Source organism: Hydra viridissima, unplaced genomic scaffold, assembly GCF_058129835.1.
Source record: "Hydra viridissima isolate aposymbiotic clone 2 unplaced genomic scaffold, HvirCarnegie_v1 scaffold_1, whole genome shotgun sequence".
NCBI classification, from domain to species: Eukaryota; Metazoa; Cnidaria; class Hydrozoa; order Anthoathecata; family Hydridae; genus Hydra; species Hydra viridissima.
This window is the reverse complement of record NW_028324300.1, coordinates 17,258,958-17,278,253: the sequence shown is the minus strand read 5'-3', so window position 1 is coordinate 17,278,253 and position 19,296 is coordinate 17,258,958. Positions and strand designations below refer to the sequence as shown.

General features: G+C 31.5%; 2 protein-coding genes across 4 annotated transcripts; one reads left to right on the top strand and one right to left on the bottom strand.

Annotated features, from left to right (window-relative positions):
• The first annotated feature begins 1,988 nt into the window (after positions 1 to 1,988).
• LOC149893647 (uncharacterized) lies at positions 1,989 to 9,495 on the top strand. 3 transcript variants are annotated; one of them, XM_090091725.1, is made up of 4 exons: positions 1,989 to 2,109; positions 2,980 to 3,240; positions 6,423 to 7,733; positions 8,410 to 9,495. In XM_090091725.1, the coding sequence occupies exons 2-4, from the start codon at positions 2,991 to 2,993 to the stop codon at positions 9,030 to 9,032; spliced, it is 2,184 nt and encodes a 727-aa protein (XP_089947851.1). In that variant the 5' UTR covers positions 1,989 to 2,109; positions 2,980 to 2,990; the 3' UTR covers positions 9,033 to 9,495. The 3 variants fall into 3 exon arrangements, with proteins under 3 accessions (XP_089947851.1, XP_089947844.1, XP_089947857.1); XM_090091718.1 differs by having other exon boundaries at positions 2,848 to 3,240; XM_090091731.1 differs by lacking the exon at positions 8,410 to 9,495 and adding an exon at positions 7,995 to 8,139 and having other exon boundaries at positions 2,848 to 3,240.
• Positions 9,496 to 14,331: 4,836 nt separating this feature from the next.
• LOC149893646 (uncharacterized) lies at positions 14,332 to 16,198 on the bottom strand. The gene is made up of 3 exons (XM_090071480.1): positions 15,729 to 16,198; positions 15,098 to 15,645; positions 14,332 to 14,954 (listed from the first exon to the last, which is right to left on the bottom strand). Exons 1-3 carry the CDS (start codon positions 16,196 to 16,198, stop codon positions 14,332 to 14,334), a joined length of 1,641 nt encoding a protein of 546 aa, XP_089927606.1.
• Positions 16,199 to 19,296: the final 3,098 nt, after the last annotated feature.

Below are 19,296 nucleotides of genomic sequence, written 5' to 3'. Positions count from 1 at the left end.
CATATCAAATTAAATAAAAGGCTTGGAAAAATAACAGTATTTCTAAAGACTTTCTCTTGAGAAAGTCTTTACGTCTCTACATTTTTACGTAGATTCTTAAAATCTATGTAAAGGTGATAAGTAATCTTAAAGTCTGTACATCTATTAATAGATGTACAGACTCTACTAATAGATGTACATCTAATTAGATGTACAGACGTAAAAAGACGTTTATAGGACGTCTTTTTCAGACGTCTTAAGGACGTCTGAAAAAGACATCTTCTAGACGTCTGAAAAAGACGTCCTCCAAACGTTCACCTGAGATCGAATAAGGACGTCTTACAGACGAGAAATCGGACGTCTTATAGACGTCCTTAGGAAGTCATTGTGGACGCTGGGAATTTTTAAACCTACATCTAATTTTTGAATGCATGACTTTAGTTTGTAAAAACGTTCGAGGTTTTCTAATAGCCCATTCCATCTAGTTTTGGAATCTGCAATAAAAAAGTATTCTTCAAAAAATTCGAGCTTTACATAATTCTGTAGTACCTCATTTTTTTATGGTGAACGTTTGAATATTTGCACAATTTTCCTTACTTTTTGTATAAGGGGACCAATATGACTATGTGTTATTTTTGTATCTTGTTCTTGTATATTGTAATCCTCCTTCTTCGCATGTATTTGAAATGTTTTCAAAGGCATCATAGTTTTTGTACTCTTCTTCATCTGACTAAAAGTCGAAGTCTATTGATTCATTAAAGCAAAAGGTTCTTTCTTCGGTTATTTCTTTTTTATATAGAACATCTACAGCTGCAAGTTGAATTGCATGGGCGAAACACAACTGCTGAGTAGCTGGTATTAATTCGGCTATTTTTTGCATAACTGTTGCTCCATCATTTGTTAAACAAACAATATTCTTTTCTAATGACAAACCATACTGATTCAATTTTTCACTTAAAAGTAAGACACATTTTTCTTCAGGTAAACCTCCATTTGAATCGGAACCCTACACCTCCATTGGTTCAGGGAAGTCCTAAATTTCGAAACTCTGACTCCGAGTGAAGATTCAGACTTATGTATCGCTGGTTCCTTAAGCAAGTCCACTCATCAAAAGTAATACTAAAAACTTTTCCATTTAGTATATATTCTGATATTTCTTTAATTACTAACTGTAAATAATAGTTTCTCTATAACTAGTGACAATTTTTTGTATAGTCGAGGCTCATTTTGGAAGTTTATGACTTAAATTTAATGCTTTTTGATGATTTTTGAAGATCATTGGATGTTATGAAAAGTCTGAATGGAAGACCATCAAGTGCTGCCATTTTAGATGAGATTGCTGGCAGCGAGTATTCTGTATTTTTTTTAAAAATATTTAGTAACTTTTGGAGGAGGCGTATCAGATATTGAAGTAGATTCACCAAGAGGTTTAACAGCATCTCGTTTTCTTAATATTACATCATGCTTTGTTTTTAAATGTGTATGAAGGCCGCGTGTTGAGCACACAATGTGACTGATGTAAACATTCAATATTTAAATGAAATGAATTTAAATAAGTTCAAACTTAAAAATGTTAAATTTTTAAACTTACCAAAGTTGTTCTTGGTAATTATTTTAGACTTTGTAATTTGTAAAAATGTGAACTCGTTATTTACATTCAGATCCTCTCTCAAAAATAGTTGCATTTTGATATCTACTTAAATGTTGTAATACTTTACTTAAAACATTCCTTGTAAATCAATTTAAAAAAGTACTATGAACTATACAAATATTGCTAAAAATAATATATAAAAAAAGCCTTTTAAACCAGTATTCAAAACTAGACAAAATTGACCGAAATCCCTGTTTTTGCTATCTCGGTATACCGGTATTGGATTCCAATAAGTGATAAGCATTTCAACCGATCAGTTTATGACATATTACATATCTCCTATCATGCTGTTATCTCACTGACTTTAAACAAACATCAGCTCGATTATTTGTTTAGTAGCATGAGCTCAATAAATGTAATTGCAAAGTTATTATATAAACCTGTGATGAGTTATTCAACAATAGTGATTTTTTTTCTAACTGTTTGCATATTTTTTTTAAAGATACGTAGCAAAAAGTAAAAAAGAAGTGAACCAGTGGGTATGTTATTTTGTTTAAAGATCTCTTTGATTGGCTCAGATTCAAATATAGATTTTTAAACTAATTTACTGCAATAATGTTTACTTTCTTCGTTTTTTCATCAAAAAGATACATTAAGCACTCCATTATCTTCTGCGTCGACATAACTAATTATAAAGTTAAAAATAAAGTCATTTAAATGATCATCGTTGGAATTTTCAAGGCTAAAGAATAGCTTTCGCCATCACCACATTCCTTCCATACTTTTATTTTTAACAATTATTTTACCATTTTGTCATTGATACTTTTTACATACATTGAGTGTATATCAAGTATACCGAAACAACATACAGCTATACATTTTATACTCTATATTGCAATAATGTATCAACTTATCTTCATTCATTGGAATCAATGTTATTGTTTTCCATCATTTGGACGACAAAGACCTTTTCTTTTGAATCGAAACGATAATGGTAAAACATCATGCAGGTTTAATTGGTAATGAACCAATTAAACCTGCATGATGTTTTATTGGTAATAAACCAATTAAATCTGCATTTTCTCTAAGTTAACGTTCCGTTTCATCTCCTTGTTTCTAACAAGGTCCCACTTAAAACCAAAAGGCCCATCTCAATTTTTATCTTTGTTTTTTTACGCTTCATATCTATGTTAAAAGTCATGCTAATGAGGTGAACTCTTGGAAAAATGAAGTTTATTTCAGCCTATCCTATCTAGATTACAAATATTTTTTTACAGGGGTGTTTTAACAACGATGGGGATAAGAAATGGCTTTAAAGTTACCAATAGTAATATGATGAAAAATCGCCTTAACGAAATGAGTTACAAATTTGAAAGAAACTAAGTGCAGCAAATCTGTCATTGTTTTAGAAAAGTTCATCATGGATCCAAAAATAAAATGCATTTTGGTTGACAACATTTCTCCGGAGTGGCAAAGATTTGCACGTAACGCAGCTTTTCATAAAGCTGTGATTGATTATATCGATCTCGATGAACAGAATGATAAGCTTAAAATGGACGAGCTGCTAAAAAAGTTGGTTTTACGAAATCCTTCCGACTTTATATCTGTGATTGAAAAATCTCTCACGCTGATGGGTGAAGTAGATGTTTTGAATGAAATCCAAATGATTTGTAAGTAAAGCTTCTTTTTTTTTTTTATCCATGGCACTTTTTCGATGAGATTTTATGAAATTGTCACAAACGACATTTGGTGACAAAGTCGTATCGTGAATCTGATTAAAATCTTAATACAATCGCCACATATACCAGCTTAACATTTCATTAACATCTGGCTGAGTAAATTGCTAATAATTAAAGAATATAAAAGAAGGAGCGTTAACAAATGTTCAGAGCCTGTTTCTCGAGGCCTACTTATAGTATCTAGAAATTTTGTTCTATGATTCAAGTTGGCTAAGGATTGTAGTTACAAAATTTGTAAATGATACAGAAATAACTTTACAAAAAAAAAACGTTTTTAAAATATAGTTAGTTAGATAAACAGAATAATTAGATGCTGGATGATAAATGGGAACAACTAAAGTGCTCTATTCCTCAGATCTTAAAAAAATTTTAAGAATGGTTTTTTCAAAAGTGGTTGGGTTTTGCATTCACTTAAGATTTAAAAATCATTGTAAAAAATGTAAAGGTGCATTTACTAAATGCGACCATGGTAAATAAAATGGATATTTTTAAAGAGACTTTTTAGTATGGAGCGATATATTATTTTTTCATTAAATAATAATGTATATTAAAGCTTGAGTTAGTAGAATGAATTTTTTGTATCCAAGCATTTGTGATGAATGAAACAATCGGATGGTAATGGTTAAATACTATCTGATTATCCACCAAAATTATCACTAAATTTTACATTTGAAGGCCACATTGGAAAAACGATCAAGCTACATTTTTAATGGTTTGATTATATCAGGTTTTAAACTTCAAAATACCATAGCTTACTTATTTGTGAAGCTAAATATCTGTGTAACTTGATCGGTTTTCTAGTTATATAGTCAGTTATTATATAGTTAAACTGCAGCCGAATATAACAGGGGCAAAAACCCAAAAAAAGCAAAAATGTAGCTTGAACGTTTTTTCTGTGTAGTCTTCATTTATTTCTGATATTATGGTTAATGTACCAATTCTTTTAAATATTAATGAAGTCATTTTTAGATATGGAGACCCTAATGTATTTATAACTCCACGCTGTTTAGCATCTAAAGGAGAATTAACGCATCTCATTATACCTGTTACTAAAAATAAACCAATAAGGTGCTATTAAATGAGATCTAATATACCTTATCAAAATGTTAAAAAGGTTAAGTTTTCACAGACGAACCATTAGCCAAAAATGAGGAAATGCTTTACTACCAATTCAACTGATGTATACATAAACGGTTCGGATAATCTAGAAGAGAATACTACTACTCATTCTTCGATAAAGATTACATTAGTTAAAACTAGCTTAAAGAAAAGTGAAAAGCTTATGTGGAGAAGTCTATGCCCAGTCAAATTGATATATCAGAACGATGACCAAAACCAAAAGTTTAAGTTGGTGACAAAGTTTGAATAAGCAGAAGGGAGTGATTCAGTTCTTATAAATTCTGTTTTAAGTTTTATATATTTGACAACTTTCATTATACCTTGATGATTTTATAAATATTTGATTATTGTTTAACTAGATTTAAATTTTTTAACCTTGTTTGACCAAATCTTAATGAAAAACGTTTGCCTAATAGGGCTGAGCCTGGTTCTGCAATTTTCCACTAAACTTGTATTGCATTTCTTTCTTTTTTTATTTTTTTTTTTATCTCTATTTTCTTTTAAATTTACTATTTAGATCACTAACATTCTTCAAATTATTTTTCTTGCATACTTTTTATGTCATGCGGGCTCCTTATTAAAAGGTTTTATGTTTAAAGAGCATTTTTTTGAACTTTTGACTGATAAGATCATCTGTACATAACTTAAGCGAAAAGCACTCTAAGTAACTTGTTAATAATAATTAAAAATGTTAAAAATTAGTCTAACATGAATGAAGGACTAGAATATTTTTCCGTGTTTCGTTTGTTTTTTAAGAAATTTAACATTGTAACAGCTTTGTTTTTAAAGTCAAACATCTAAAGAAATTTACTTAACTAAGGATTTTGAAAAAGTTAACCGGTATACTTTAATGCTGCTTTTAAATCACAGGGATATTTTGTTGTTTAAATTAACTGGTGTTTAACACTTTATTTGCTAAATAAAGTTGCATAAAACTGAATATTTACAAAAATATCCTACATAAATTTACTATCTTATCTATTTGGAGTTCATAAACATAACTTTTAGTTAAGTGAAGGCAAGTAATTTATGCATTACTATAAAAAATTGAAATAATCAAACCTTAAGATTTTTTCAACCTAGAGAATTTCGCCATCATTTTAATATAAACCTTTAATAAACTGAAAGGCTATTTGAAAACTTTTGATTAGATTATGCTTTTAATTTTTTTTTCATATACAGCTAATTCAAAGTTAGGTACTGATTCTGACGCTAAAAAACAAACTACATAAGAAGGTCTTTAGAGCGTATTTTCATCAAGACTAAGGCTAGACTAAAAACAAAAACTCTACAATTACGATATCTTTTGTAAAGAAAAACCTTAAAAACTTGCCTCAGCTTCTTTTAACTTTATTTCAAATTTCCAATTTAACCCACAGAAAACAATGAATATTTTTAATGGGTTCAATATAATTTCCCACAGCAACTTTTTCTATTATTAAAAATGTTGAAAATGTATCACTATTTAATGCCATTTGACATTAAAAGGCTGTATTAATATGTGTTTTTCAAGCATTGTTTTCACATACGTACATGAATTTAGAAGCAAAGTTAAACGTAAAAAACGTAACTCTTAAGTCTATCGTCCCAATGTTTAATGCGATCTCAATGAAGAGAAATCAAAAAAAAATTTTTCAACTCTTTATTTAGCTCATTTCCTATAAATACTCGATAAACAACTACTTATCATCATCATTAGATAAACCACTCCCTTAAAAATTATTCCATGGATCTTCTAATAGTTTTTAAGATTTAAACAAAAATAAAGTTAAATGTAATAGGGAATAAAAACTTGCTGAGTGTAAGCTACCTTTTCTATTGTTTCAAAACTATTTCCCAATTATCCAGAGAGTTTACTGCCGTGCTGAAATCTAAGAATTGCCCATTCAAAGAATGATTAGCTGAATGGTTAAAGCACATTTTCCGGTTTTTTTGAGAAAGCTAAAAATTCATTAATACACTTTAGTGGTGCATATTCATATATTTCTATTTAGATGCAAGTAGCCTACTGAAAGCTTTTTACCTAAATACTTACGGGACAATTAACCGACATAGACAGAGTGAAAGAAAAGATCTCGAACTTCTCTTTAATAACATAAAGTTTGCTTCAGTAGAAAAAGCAGACATTAAGATTCCAAATGATGACTTTAATGAATGGGAGTACTTTTGTCGAAGTCAAAAGAGTTACAGAACAATGAAATATGAGGAGGTACTGGATAAAAACTCAGAGTTGATTATGATTTCAGGACCTAAAGGTGTTGGGAAAACAAACCTTCTGCAAAGTTTTCTTTTTTATTGGTCAAAAGGACTACTTTGGCAAAATTTAAATTTTGTTTTTTATTTCGAGTTCAATAAATTGAACGAGCATCTAAATGCTTCAAACATGAAACAACTGGTAATGAAGTTTTATAAAAACATTCTAAAAGGATATGAAATTTCTTCGTTCAAAGCAACAATACTTATTATGGATGGATTAGAAGAGTTCATTTACTTTGAACATTTAATCAATCCCAAAGTTTCAAATACCACTCCTATAACAAAAACGCTAATGGATGTGTTTCGTTCCAAATCATGCAGGTGTGTTATTAGTGGGAATATTGCTGTTGCATATAGATACTGGAACGCAATCAAAGATTACAAAGATGCCGCAAGCATGCAACTTATGGGTCTTAATGTTAATGGAACAAAGAGTTTTTTAGAAGACCTACTACCGAGTAAAACTCTGATAACTGACCTGGAGAAGTTATGTAGCTTATCTCGAAATGAGACGGCTTTATTCTCTGTGTCACTTTATTTAAAAGCAGCCTGTTCAACGTTGCTAACTTTAAACATTGAGTCTGTTAAAACCATGACCGAACTGCAGATGCTGATTTTCCTACACATCGTGCAACAAGACTGCGAAAAAAATGCTCCAATATCGCGTTTTATACAAACAAATCAGCAGCATATTTTAAATGTCTGCAAAGTGGCCTTCACGCTTCTAAATACAGGAAAAGTGAATCTTTCGCATAGTGAGCTTGGCCTTATTTTAGATGAGAACGGCTTTGAACCACTTGGTCTTGTAAAAAAATCGGTTGTAAGTCATCAATATCATTTTGTCCATTTCCTTTTAATGAGGTTTTGCGCATCTATCCATCTCTTATTCAACGCTTCTATTTCTGATATTATTAATAACGAAAGATTGCACTGCTGCTTACCTTTTATTAGCGGTTTTGTACACCGTACCGAGAAAAGCTTTTTGAGTTTAATTTGCAAATTAAAGGAACCATCACACCAACATGCTTTTTGGCTCAGAGACATCTGCGGTAAGACATTCTTTCTTTCATGGGCAAACTTATTTTTGACATTGGAGGATTTGTTTAGGTATATTTTGTCAATTCTTTTAAAATAAAACATTAACGATGGTAGTCACTTTTATGAGTAAATTTTTGCGGGACTGTCTTAGAGTTTTGTCAAGGAATGATTACGATGATTAGAATATTAGGTTTTCTTTATTTAAAAGATTGCTTTACAGCTCGTTTTACTTTACCTCTTGGATAAATAAGTTTGTTTTGCTTTTTATTTAGAATGGGTGGATTGTTGAAATAGAGAAGGAATAAAAAAAATAAATAAATTTTGGGTTCCTCTTCGGTTTTTGTTCACTCAATATCAAAATAAATTACTTAGGTTTCAAAAATCAGGATAGATAGAACGATTTTTTTAAAAACAAAATATTCAAATGATAGCAAAATATCTTGGTTTTTGCAGAATTTTCATTTTCAAGTTGCTTTCGTACTGTTAAATTTTTCGCACTGTTAAAAGTATCGCACGTTAAAATCTTATTCTATATTTGTATTGAAAGATACTATCCTATAATTATTATTAAAAACTTGGAAAATTGTAAGATGCTTTTTTTCGGTAATAAAGATATTTGTTAAAATTAACTAATTTTCGACGAAAGTAAAAAAAAAAAAAAAAGTATATATATTTCGTTTTCAACAGGACACAATGATCGCGAGCTCTTCATAGAATGTTTCTTTGAGGCACAGATTTCAATTGACGAGGATTTGAAAAAAGAATTAAATAAACAAATAGGATTGTTCAAGGAGGCAGATGAAAATATGGCTGCTCATAATTCAAAACAAAAATATTTTACAGAGAAAACAGTTGAGGCAGGAATCCATTTAAATTGCATAGAAAACCGCAAAGATTTTTCATCAAAAAAAAAAAATTCCAATTCAGATTCCCAGAGATTAATAGTATCATACGAAGATAAAAAGAAAACTGATATAATTACTATAACTCTCAACAGCGCAAAAATAGAGTATGCTAAATCACAGTTCAATAACGCAGAAAAACTGTTTAGAGATGTAGAAATTATGCGAAAAGAAGTTTTAGGAGAAAAACATGCAGATACAATAACTGCTAAACACTGGATTGCATGTTGCTTATATAAAAAACAGCAATATGATAATGCTGAACAGCTCTTTAGAGATGTAGAAGTAATGCGAATAGAAGTTTTAGGAGAAAAACATGTAGATACAAGAACTACTAAAAACTGGATTGGATGTTGCTTATATGAAAAACAACAAGTCCTAAATGCTAAGAAATGCTTTCTAATGTAGATTATATTAAAAATTTAGATTGTGGAAATAAATGCTTATAAGCTTATTTCCTAGGCAGCAATTAAACACTTATTTAAAAAGCTAGGAACATTCCTTTCTGAATGTGTTGGGTAGAGTTTTAGTCAGACACTATATTCTAAAAGCTGGATTGCTAACTGTTAGTTTGCAAAAGATTTATGTGATAGTCATGATAGGGTGTGTTTAATGTAGAAAAGATTTGTAAAGAAGTTATTAGAGGGAGACTTGCCGTGCAGTAATTGTTAAAAGTTGGAATTCAAGCTGTTTTTATATATAACAGTGTATTGATTTCGCTTATTTATTAAAATCATAAGTGGTTAAAGCAACTGAACTATAGCATTCATGAGGCTTCTAGTTTATATTGCTGAAAGATGACTTTTTCTTTTTTTAAATTTATATTTTAAGAAGCAGGTTAATAATGGGAATGGATATTTATCAAAAATAATTTTCGGTTTTCTTTGGAAACAGGGTTTAAAGTGAGCAGTTATGAATTTTATGTTTATACTTTACTGAACTTTTATGAACAATTAGTATTCCTTTGCCTACTCTTTTTTATAAGTAGAAAATAATTTTATTTGATCTATCGACATTAACATTCATACAATATCGTTAAGCATATTAAGAGAAACTTTATTGACTTTATCGATCTTATAGACGACCATTTAGCTACGGTTAAAGATTGCGCTGAATTCTTTTTTGTAAAATGCTCCAATTTTTTCTTTTTCATTGTAATTTTCAATCTTATATGTAACTGGAATTGTATTTTAGTCTGCAGAAAATATGAATACTTTTTCTGTTCATCTAGGGGCGCAGCCGTTTTCGAAAATGGACTTTTTTCTTGGTTAATTTAATTTTATCACCAAATGAAACTTTTGGCTTTGGTTTTCGTTCTGATATGTCAAATTTTTCTTTGAATCGATTTTACAACACTATATTTTCATTATTCGTAATACCAGTTTAAACAGTTGTCATCTTTATCAAAGAATGAATAGTACTGTTGTCTTTAACTAGATCATCCAAAACGTTTATGTATACATGAGTTGAATTGGTAGTATTTCCTCAATTTTGCTTTCATTGTACGAGTCTATTTTTCTACAACACTCAACTTTTACTCATTTTCTGTTAAGTTCATTTTCTGTAAAGTTCCACTAGTTTTTGTAAACCTTTATTGTAAAATTCTTTAACTTTACTAACCAAAGTTTTACTAGGCTTTTTTTTAATGAATAAAGTTTTAAAAGTTTTGGCAACAGCCTTACCAACTTTTTCTTTTAGAGGAATTAAATAGCTGTTATTAGAAAAAACATCAATAACTGCTGGCAAGTATTTTATACCTTTGTTAAGTTTGGAGAATGTTTGCATATCAATGAAATTAGCAGCTAATATTTTATCCACACCATTAGTAATAACTTTTATTTTGACCTATTTTCTTTTTACTAAGCTAATAATGCATATGCCAATTGAGAAAAACTAGCACCAAAGGAACCATGGCTTGTTTACAAGTTACTTCTTGTTAATTATAAATTTATTTTCCTCAAATAAATTCTAACATATCTCATTCGCCCTACTTCTGCTCAATATATACTCTTCATTTAATTGTATTGAAATCTAAACATTATTGTCTTCCTTAAGTGAAGATCACAAATATCTAGATATACTGGTTTATTATATACTAGCTTCTTTTTTTTCACTTGTATAGTGACTTGGTTAAAAGCAATTATATTACACTGTTTAAAGTTTGGCTCTGCAACTAGTTTCTATGCTTTCAAAATTAAGTATTCAAATAACTTCTCAATTTCTAATGTTTTTCATGGTTTTCCAAAAATCAGCATTATTCATGAGCTTGAAGAAAGTCTTTTCAAAATCTTTGTTGGCCTTTGCCATTAACTTAGTATTCAAACCAATAAGTTTCTTTAGCCATTGACTTTCCTTAAATATTATTGTTCAATGACTTTTTTCGACAGTAAAACGTAAACGTTGTTTTAATGTCTCATTAAAAAAACGTAAACGTTGTTTTAATGTCTGATGGTAACCAATATACATTTCGTGATCATTCTTCAGCATCTAGATAGGTTATAAACTTTGGAAGTTAACTTTTTATTTTATATATTTCCTATGTACTTGTTATGTACTATGTACTTTGTCTGTAAAATTAAAAGTTGAAGAATACTTAATACCAGTTTTATCAAAATCATTCTCCTGGAATTTTAGCTTATTTTCAATTTGTTCATCAATGTGATTTTCATGATAATTTGCTCTCAATAATTTAGGAAGTGGTAATAATAAGCTACCTTATTTGATATGGTTCATAAATGGAATGGATCATATTTAGCAGTGTGAATATTAAGAGATGTTATTGAGTTTAATGACTAACAACTACCATTTCTAATAAAGCTTGTAAAACTCTCAATAAAACGATGACTCATGCTATCATCTTAATACTTGTTTTATCAAAACCATATAAGTCATGTAAACCTGTAGCTTTTAACTTTTATTTTAAAATAAATACTCAGCATCTGTTTCAAAATAGTGAAATTCACCAGACATTCATTTGCTTTTTTCGTTATACATTTTAGAACCACTTTCACTTTTGGTTTTTGTGTTATTAGCCAGACAACGTTTTATTGTTGTTCTTACAGATTCCAAAAAGGAATGAACATCAATTATTATTTCAACATTAAGTTGTTTCACTACACCAACATCAATAAATACATTTGCACATTTTTTCAAAGCAGATTTTTCTCATATGGTTGGAAATATTCTTAAATTCTGCTTTTGTTTGCTTTGCTTTTCGCATACCTTTTTAATCATCTTTTTCAGCAATGGTAGGTTATTTTTATATATCAATGTTTTTCACATTTTTTACTTTCTGATCAACATCAACGAACCACATTCCAGACAACAACATTTTGCTTGTCTGAGGTTATTCCACTTCTTATTATCTCTAATAATTTAAGAATGTTTTAGACATCTAATTCTTTCGTGAATACCTCAATGAACCTATAGGTTTTCTTTCCATTCTACAAACGAACGAAGAGTGTTTTTTTGTTTTCTTGAACCACTACCATTACTACTTTATATCATTATTACTACTTTATATCATCACTTTATATACTACTTTATATCATTATTGAGAGGATACTTTTCGGTAAAAATAGACAGCCAAGACTGTAGGCTAAAATAAAAATATTCCCCACCAGCAACATTTCAAATGTTTACACTTCTTCGAGTACTAAGCAAAGATCTTGTATCTTTTGGCAAATCAGGATGTAGCTTGTTTAAAAACCCAAGCAAATTGCTACATGCTGTCTGGGATATGTTAAACTTTACTGCCCAAGAAACTAACCTATCTTTTAAAGTCTCACTTTCATTGAGTTCTTCAGTGAAGTCAATATTCTCCTTATCATTCTCATTATAAACTTGAGTTACCCATTCTGGAAAGTCATTATATTCTTCAGTGTTAATTAAATCATCAAGCTGACTATTGGGGTCATCATTAGAACTAAGCAAATCAAATATTGGCAAATTAATTGAATCTTTTGAACTTGATATTTTTACCATATTTATTGGGAAATTATCATTATTTGCTTGAGAAACATGTGACGTTGATGCATCCAAGTTAGGTATATTCACACATGCACTACTCAATATTTCTGAAACCGCAACAGCTATCTTTCGGTTTCTTTGTACGTTTTGAATAAAAATAACTCATTCCAAATAAATAAGCTATAAAAATATTATACTTTGAATTTAATTTTCTAAATGATAAAAACTATAGTTAATTACACAGTAGGGTAACTACTAGGAAATGCGGGTTCTGGGACATTGATACTTTTCCTATACTTAAGTTGAGCCCTGCCAAAGCCTGTCAAAACCCACAATGAAGCAATAAAATTTCTTGTCAGACTCAAGGTTTCCAAGATGGCGTCCTACCCCTAACCAAAGACTTAATCGTAGTCCATCAAGCTAAAGCAAGGCTCAGGAGCAGGTCTGTTTTTGTAATGCCCAATAGCCAAGGTGCTGATTTTATCATCTTGTATGATCCTCTTGTCATCGTTAGCGCTAAGAGCAACTTTATTAATTTCTTCGGTGTAAACGTCGTGAAGATGAGATCGGAAAACGTTCATGGTTGCAAGCGTTTCTTTCTTATTCATTAAGCATTCATAATTATCTCGATGTTTGATGCGATTTTTAACAACGTTCTTTTTAACACCTTTGCATCTTTTCTCTTCTTTTACTCCAGGGGTGTTATAAGAGTAGAGCTTAGGTCGAAGCCCAACAAACTCTTTAATTTGCTTCCCTCCAGTCTCATCCTTGAACATGCCAATAACCTTTTTATTTAAACCCACTTTGAACCCAACACCTTGAACAGCAGGATGATCTTTTTTAAAGTCGCTCGTATCAAACTTGCTTTCTACGTCACCAGCAATGTCTTCATAAAAATCTTCTGTTTCAATTTCATAAATGAGCGAGTCCGTGTTAGTCATTAACAACTTAACCTTGTCACCGTATTTAGGCTTGATATAGTCATAATGGAACTCAAACATCAAAGTCTTGCTGATGTCGAGAATACACATTCCCAAGTAAACAGGCTTATTGTAAAAGACTTGTTTTTTTCATATAAACCGCAATTAAGCTTTCATCAAAATAGTGTTTCTCTCATAATTAGGGCTTTTAGATAGTTTTAAAGCTACTTTTTTTGTAGTGATGAGTTTAATATCAACATGCTTTAGAATATTCTCCATTGTTTTCCCAAAGACGGAGTTGTTCATAAGCTTGAAAAATTCCTTATCAGATTCGAAGATAGCTTCTGTTCTCTTCCTGGTGTTGATGTCAATATATTCTTTCATAAAAGGTTCTTCTCTAAAGGTGATACCTCGATGAAGTTTTGTACCAAACCCATCCGTTCATAGAGTTTTAGGTTTTCATGATAGACGACGTATTTCTCTTTGTTGTTTAAATTAGGAACCAGCTTTTCAACTTTCCCAATGGTTAATTTTTCAGGAGCCAGAGGGTAATCGTTATGGTAGTCATGAAGCTCGTCAGGATAATTTAAGTCTACTTCTAAAGTGCACGGCATGGATTTCCAATTTTGAAACTCATCTTCACTCATCCATCTAAATCCACCAACGGGAAGAGGTTTGCTCATCGCCCATCCATATAAATTATTAGCATCTAAATATTGGATAAATTTCGATGGTTGTGAAGGATCATATTTGTCCATGTGTTTGTTATTGGCAGTTCCATGTCGGTTGGAGATCATACTGATTCCACCGCGTATCCCTTATTGAACCATGTTTAGTATAAAAATATCGCTTAACAATTCCAATTTAATTCCAGTTATTTTTAACATTGAATCCCAAGCCAATCCAGGGGAGGTGTAATACCAAGGAGGGTCAAGGCCGTAATATTCCATGCAAGCGTCTCTGAAATTTTCAAAGATATCTGCTGGAATCAACTCATCAGACACGTTGTACAGCTCATGGTAATCTTTAAACGTTTCACATCCAAATTCGTTCCAAACGTTTTGCGCATGCTTGTAATCTTCAACTTCTGCCGGTTCATCGTTTAATTTAGAGCCGAATGCTTCAATAGGTGGCAATGCTGTTTCGGAAAACTTTTTAATGGAGTCCACCCATTCGTAAGGGTAAACGCCTTTTCTTCTTACTAAGTCGAACTGTTTCTTTTCGGAAAAGTACATAGCCATGTTTTTGCATTGGTCATCGTTTAGATCTTTAGCCAGTTTATCTAACTTGAAGGGTAAGAATCTGAAGCTGTCAATAAACCTTAGCTCTTTCCATACTTCTCGAGGTTTACCTTTCTTATCAATAAATTCTCTAACTTTGATGCTTTTTGTGAAGCTAATATACTTCTCTTCATTGTTGGGTACGCAATTGAGTCTTCCACCTAATTTTTTAATAAACAAATGACTGTCATACCCAGACAAATTATGAAAGACAACAGGAGTGAATTTTTGAATTTTATAATCCAAGTTGCATTTGTTATGCGCAGCTCCACGATACTTCCCAGTCAAATGACAGTGATCACACACTTTATCACCGTTAAGATCTTTGTTGCAAATATGACAAATTGTTGCAGCTTCATAATTTTCTCATCCTCATCAGTCATCACTTTCTTTTTTACTAAATCAATCTTATCGAAAATTTTTCTAAGATCTGTTTCAAGTCTGGTGACAAACTTTTGACCAACGTCATCATCATCGCTTTCTGATGTGTACATGACAGGTTTTTCTTTATAAAGGCTTTCGTCGAAGCATTTGATGTAATAGCAGAAAGAGCTTGGAACATGTCTTTGATATTGTTTGGTGTACGACTGTTTCGAATTTGGTGCGCAAGTATTGACAGGTTTGATGAAACTTTCAAAGTCGGCATATACGACGTAAGGAACTTTCATAGACTTTTTATAGCTTTTAAACTCAACGGTTGTCCCTTCTTGAGGAAGTTCAATTCTTACTGGAGCGTTATTATAACAATCTGGTTGATGATTTTGAAGCTTTTCTTCCTGGTCATAACCTTGAAGGCAATTTCTGCAAAAATGTTGTTTTCTTTTACCTTTTGATGCTGAAGAACCAGCAAACCTACTGAAATTTTTAATAAGGCAATAATGGTTGGTGTCTTCGTTTGAAATAAACAACAAATCAACACAATGCTTTCGATTTACAAAGGGCGAAGTGTTTTTTTAATATAACAAAAGACGTTAACGCTAATTTCAGGATTAATCTTTTTAAGCTTGTCGATTTTATGGTAATCAACAGGAAATTTAATTCCGTCCCAATTGAGCTCTTCAGATTTTAGAATCAAGTCTTCATCAATTCTTTCATTATGCGTATTTTTCATATTCAACGCCCTGGTGACAGACCATTTGAAGCACTGATCGTCATTGTTTTCCATGTTGATGATCGCCTTTTTGTTTTTCAAGTCAGGAGGTAAATCAATGTAGGACCTGCCGCTAGGAGGCTCGTAATCAATACAGTTAATATCCATTTTTAAAATCTTAGACATGTTGCAATTAGATCCCAACTTATTGTATTTGACACTATTTTCCAAGGTTTTTTCTTCCATTTCACCCATTAACGTTCTTAAATTCGTAGCCGCTAGTATAATTTCAGAGTTGGATGAGAAACTAGCCATTCGAGTAGCTTATTCACCAGTTAAAATGCTTATAGATTTCATTTCACAGGTTAAAATAATTCTTACCATTGTAATCATTTCTCCTTCCATGACTTGAATAATAGACTCTCTAACCAAATTAAAAAAGGCGGCAATGTCTTGATATCGAGAAGAACGTTCGTAAGAAAAATGCCTAACAGCACGCTCCACTGCATGCTCAGTTATATTAAATTTTATTTTAAAAGGTCTAGGAGCAGGAATCGGCCCAAGAGCAGGCACCGGTCTTGGTGCTGGAACAGGTCTACCGAATAGAATGCCTTTGAGAGACTTTATCGGTTTTTCAACTCAATTTCTAACGTTGCTCATTGTTTTCTTCACCGTAGTTGGAACGTATGGATCAATGACAGCAAGAACTTGGTTAAAACCGTTGGAGACAGATGTTGTAATTCTTGAAAACCAGCCAGGTCTCGGTGCTGGAACCGGTCTAGGTGTGGAATTCGTTGAGTCTTGAAAAGGCTCATTAAGAATAGACGGTTCATCTCTAACCACCCGATTTTGCAATAGGGCAGGTCCGAATGAAATTAAGTCATTGGAAACGGTACGCGGTGCTGGAACCGGCCTCGAAACAGGACTTTAAGCTATCGAACGAGGAAGCGGTCTTGCCTCAATCGTTCGTCTACGAGGAGCAGATCCATACCCAATGACAGGTTTTGTTGTTCTTATGGCTTCAACGAGCTGTTCCCTGGTCATTCTGGTATAGCCTTTTATAGCCCTTTCTTTAGCATCCTTTCGTAATGATGCCATTGAGACTTTTTTATCTTTAAACGCTTTATCTGACATTTTTATAAGGGGAAGAAAAAAATTTTCGGTGCTTTCAATTTTTCGCTCTTTGGCGATTAATTTTTTTGAAGATATGCAGCTCATCTTTATTTGCGCCGTGATTTTCTTTAAGTCAATTCAATTTTTTTTTAAATCATGGCACACTGTCGGCATATTTTCTTCTTCGAAAAGTCTCCCGTGAAAAGGCCATGACAACCATTAGTCGTAAAGAAATTTTTTGATTCTTTGAAAAGAATTAAAAAAATCAATATGATAATAGCCATGACAAACATTAGTTCTTTAAAGTCTGTTGATCGTACTTCCATTCTTCGAGACCAGAATCAAAATCTACCAAAATAATATTTCCATCTTTGTCAAAGCCGAGTGTGTAAGAAGCGCTATATTCATCAATCACGTCATATTCGTCAACAAACACATATCGATTTCCAACAACATCAATGTGGTAACCTGACTCATCAATTCTAAGCATCTTTTTAAAATGCTAAGAAATTTTTTAACTCGAATTCAATTTTTTGTATTTCCATCAAAAATTCAGAATTAAAATTATTTTCGGAGGATGGAATAGAAAACATCATGAGGTCAATTTAATTATTCATCCATTGTAGAGCGTGTTCGTCACTCATAAACATGTCTTCTTCTTCATCATATTTTTCAAAAAATTTTGTTGACATGCCTATTAATAAATCATTCAGATAATACAGGTTGCCACGAAGAAGTTTTTTAATCTTGTATTCGTCTTTTTTACATATTTGATCCTTAGGAATTTCCATTAATTTCATGATCATCTGAATTCTGTCAAGGGAAAGGTTTTGAATCATTTTATGAACTGGCATGTATTTATTTTTAAGCTCATCTTTCATCAACGGTCTACACAAATTTTCACAAACCCTACATTTGAGATTGAAAATCTTTTCAAACATTTTGCTTTGCTATCTGATTTTTTCAATGAGTTTATCAACTTCATTTTCTCCTTCCTTTTTCAACTCTCTCATTTTTTCCACCAACTCTTTTCTTCTTTCTGCCAAATTTTTTCTTTCTTCTGCCAACTCTTTTTCTATTTTAGCCAACACTCTTGTTTCAGCCAACTTTCTTCTCCTTTCTTCACATGTCAAATTTTTTCTTATTTCCTCACATGCCAAAATTTTTCTTCTTTCTTCTTCCAACTCCTCATTTAACTTTTCAATTTTTTCAAAACCTTCTCCTTCTTCCTCTGCCATAGATATTTCCATTTCTAGTTCATCTATTTTTTCTAACGACTCTCTTTTTGCAATCCCTCTCCATGGGAATAATTTTTCCCTTTCCTCTGCCAACACTTTTCTTTTTATTATCAAAATTTTTCTCTCCTTAGTCAACTCTATTTTTTTCTCAATTAGTTTGCACAATCCATCTCCACCAAAAAATTCATCAGCGACAAATTTACTTTGCATATTACCCATCTTTTCAATTTTCGATGGAATTTATTTTTATTCAAATCAATTTTTTTATTTTCATCAACTTTTGCAGGTTTAAAAAATTATTTAGAAAGACGTGAATACATATTTTTAATCTCTCTAATATGTTCAATGATTTTACGACAATTATTACAACCACTAGCATTTAGTTTCCAATTTGTTCCGATAAGGAATTTATTACGCAGATCAATGTCATTTTTGATATTTTTGATCACTTCTTCAAAAAGTGCTACTTCAACCATTTCTTTGAAAATGATTCGATGTTCCTTTGGAAGTTTTTTTACGTTTTTTAAAAATTTAAGCAAACTTTTTGATTTAGTCGTATCAGAAGTTAGCCCAAAGCTCTCATCAAGACTCATCAAGACTCATCAAGACTCATCAAGACTCATCAAGACTCATCAAGACTCGTCAAGACTCATCAAGACTCATCAAGACTCATCAAGACTCATCAAGACTCATCAAGACTTATCAAGACTCATCAAGGGCATTCAAAAGATCATCCTTTTGCATGTTTTCCATCTTTTTATTTACGCCAAGATTTTTATTTATGTCAATTTTTTAACATGTTTAAAGTTAAAAAATCAATTTTGCAGCATTTTACGTTTTTCAAGCTTTTCAGAATTTAAAAAGTCAATCTTGATTCCATTGTCCACCTTTCCATCTCGACGCTCCAAATATCCCCATCCACGACCAGTCCCTACCATCGCTTTGTAAAGAGACTTGTATTCAGTCACCTCACCCGTTTCAATGTTAGTCATTCTCACAGTGATGGGCTTTTTCTTAACAAAACGAAGCCATTCCCATTTTGGATCGGTTGGTTTCTTTTCT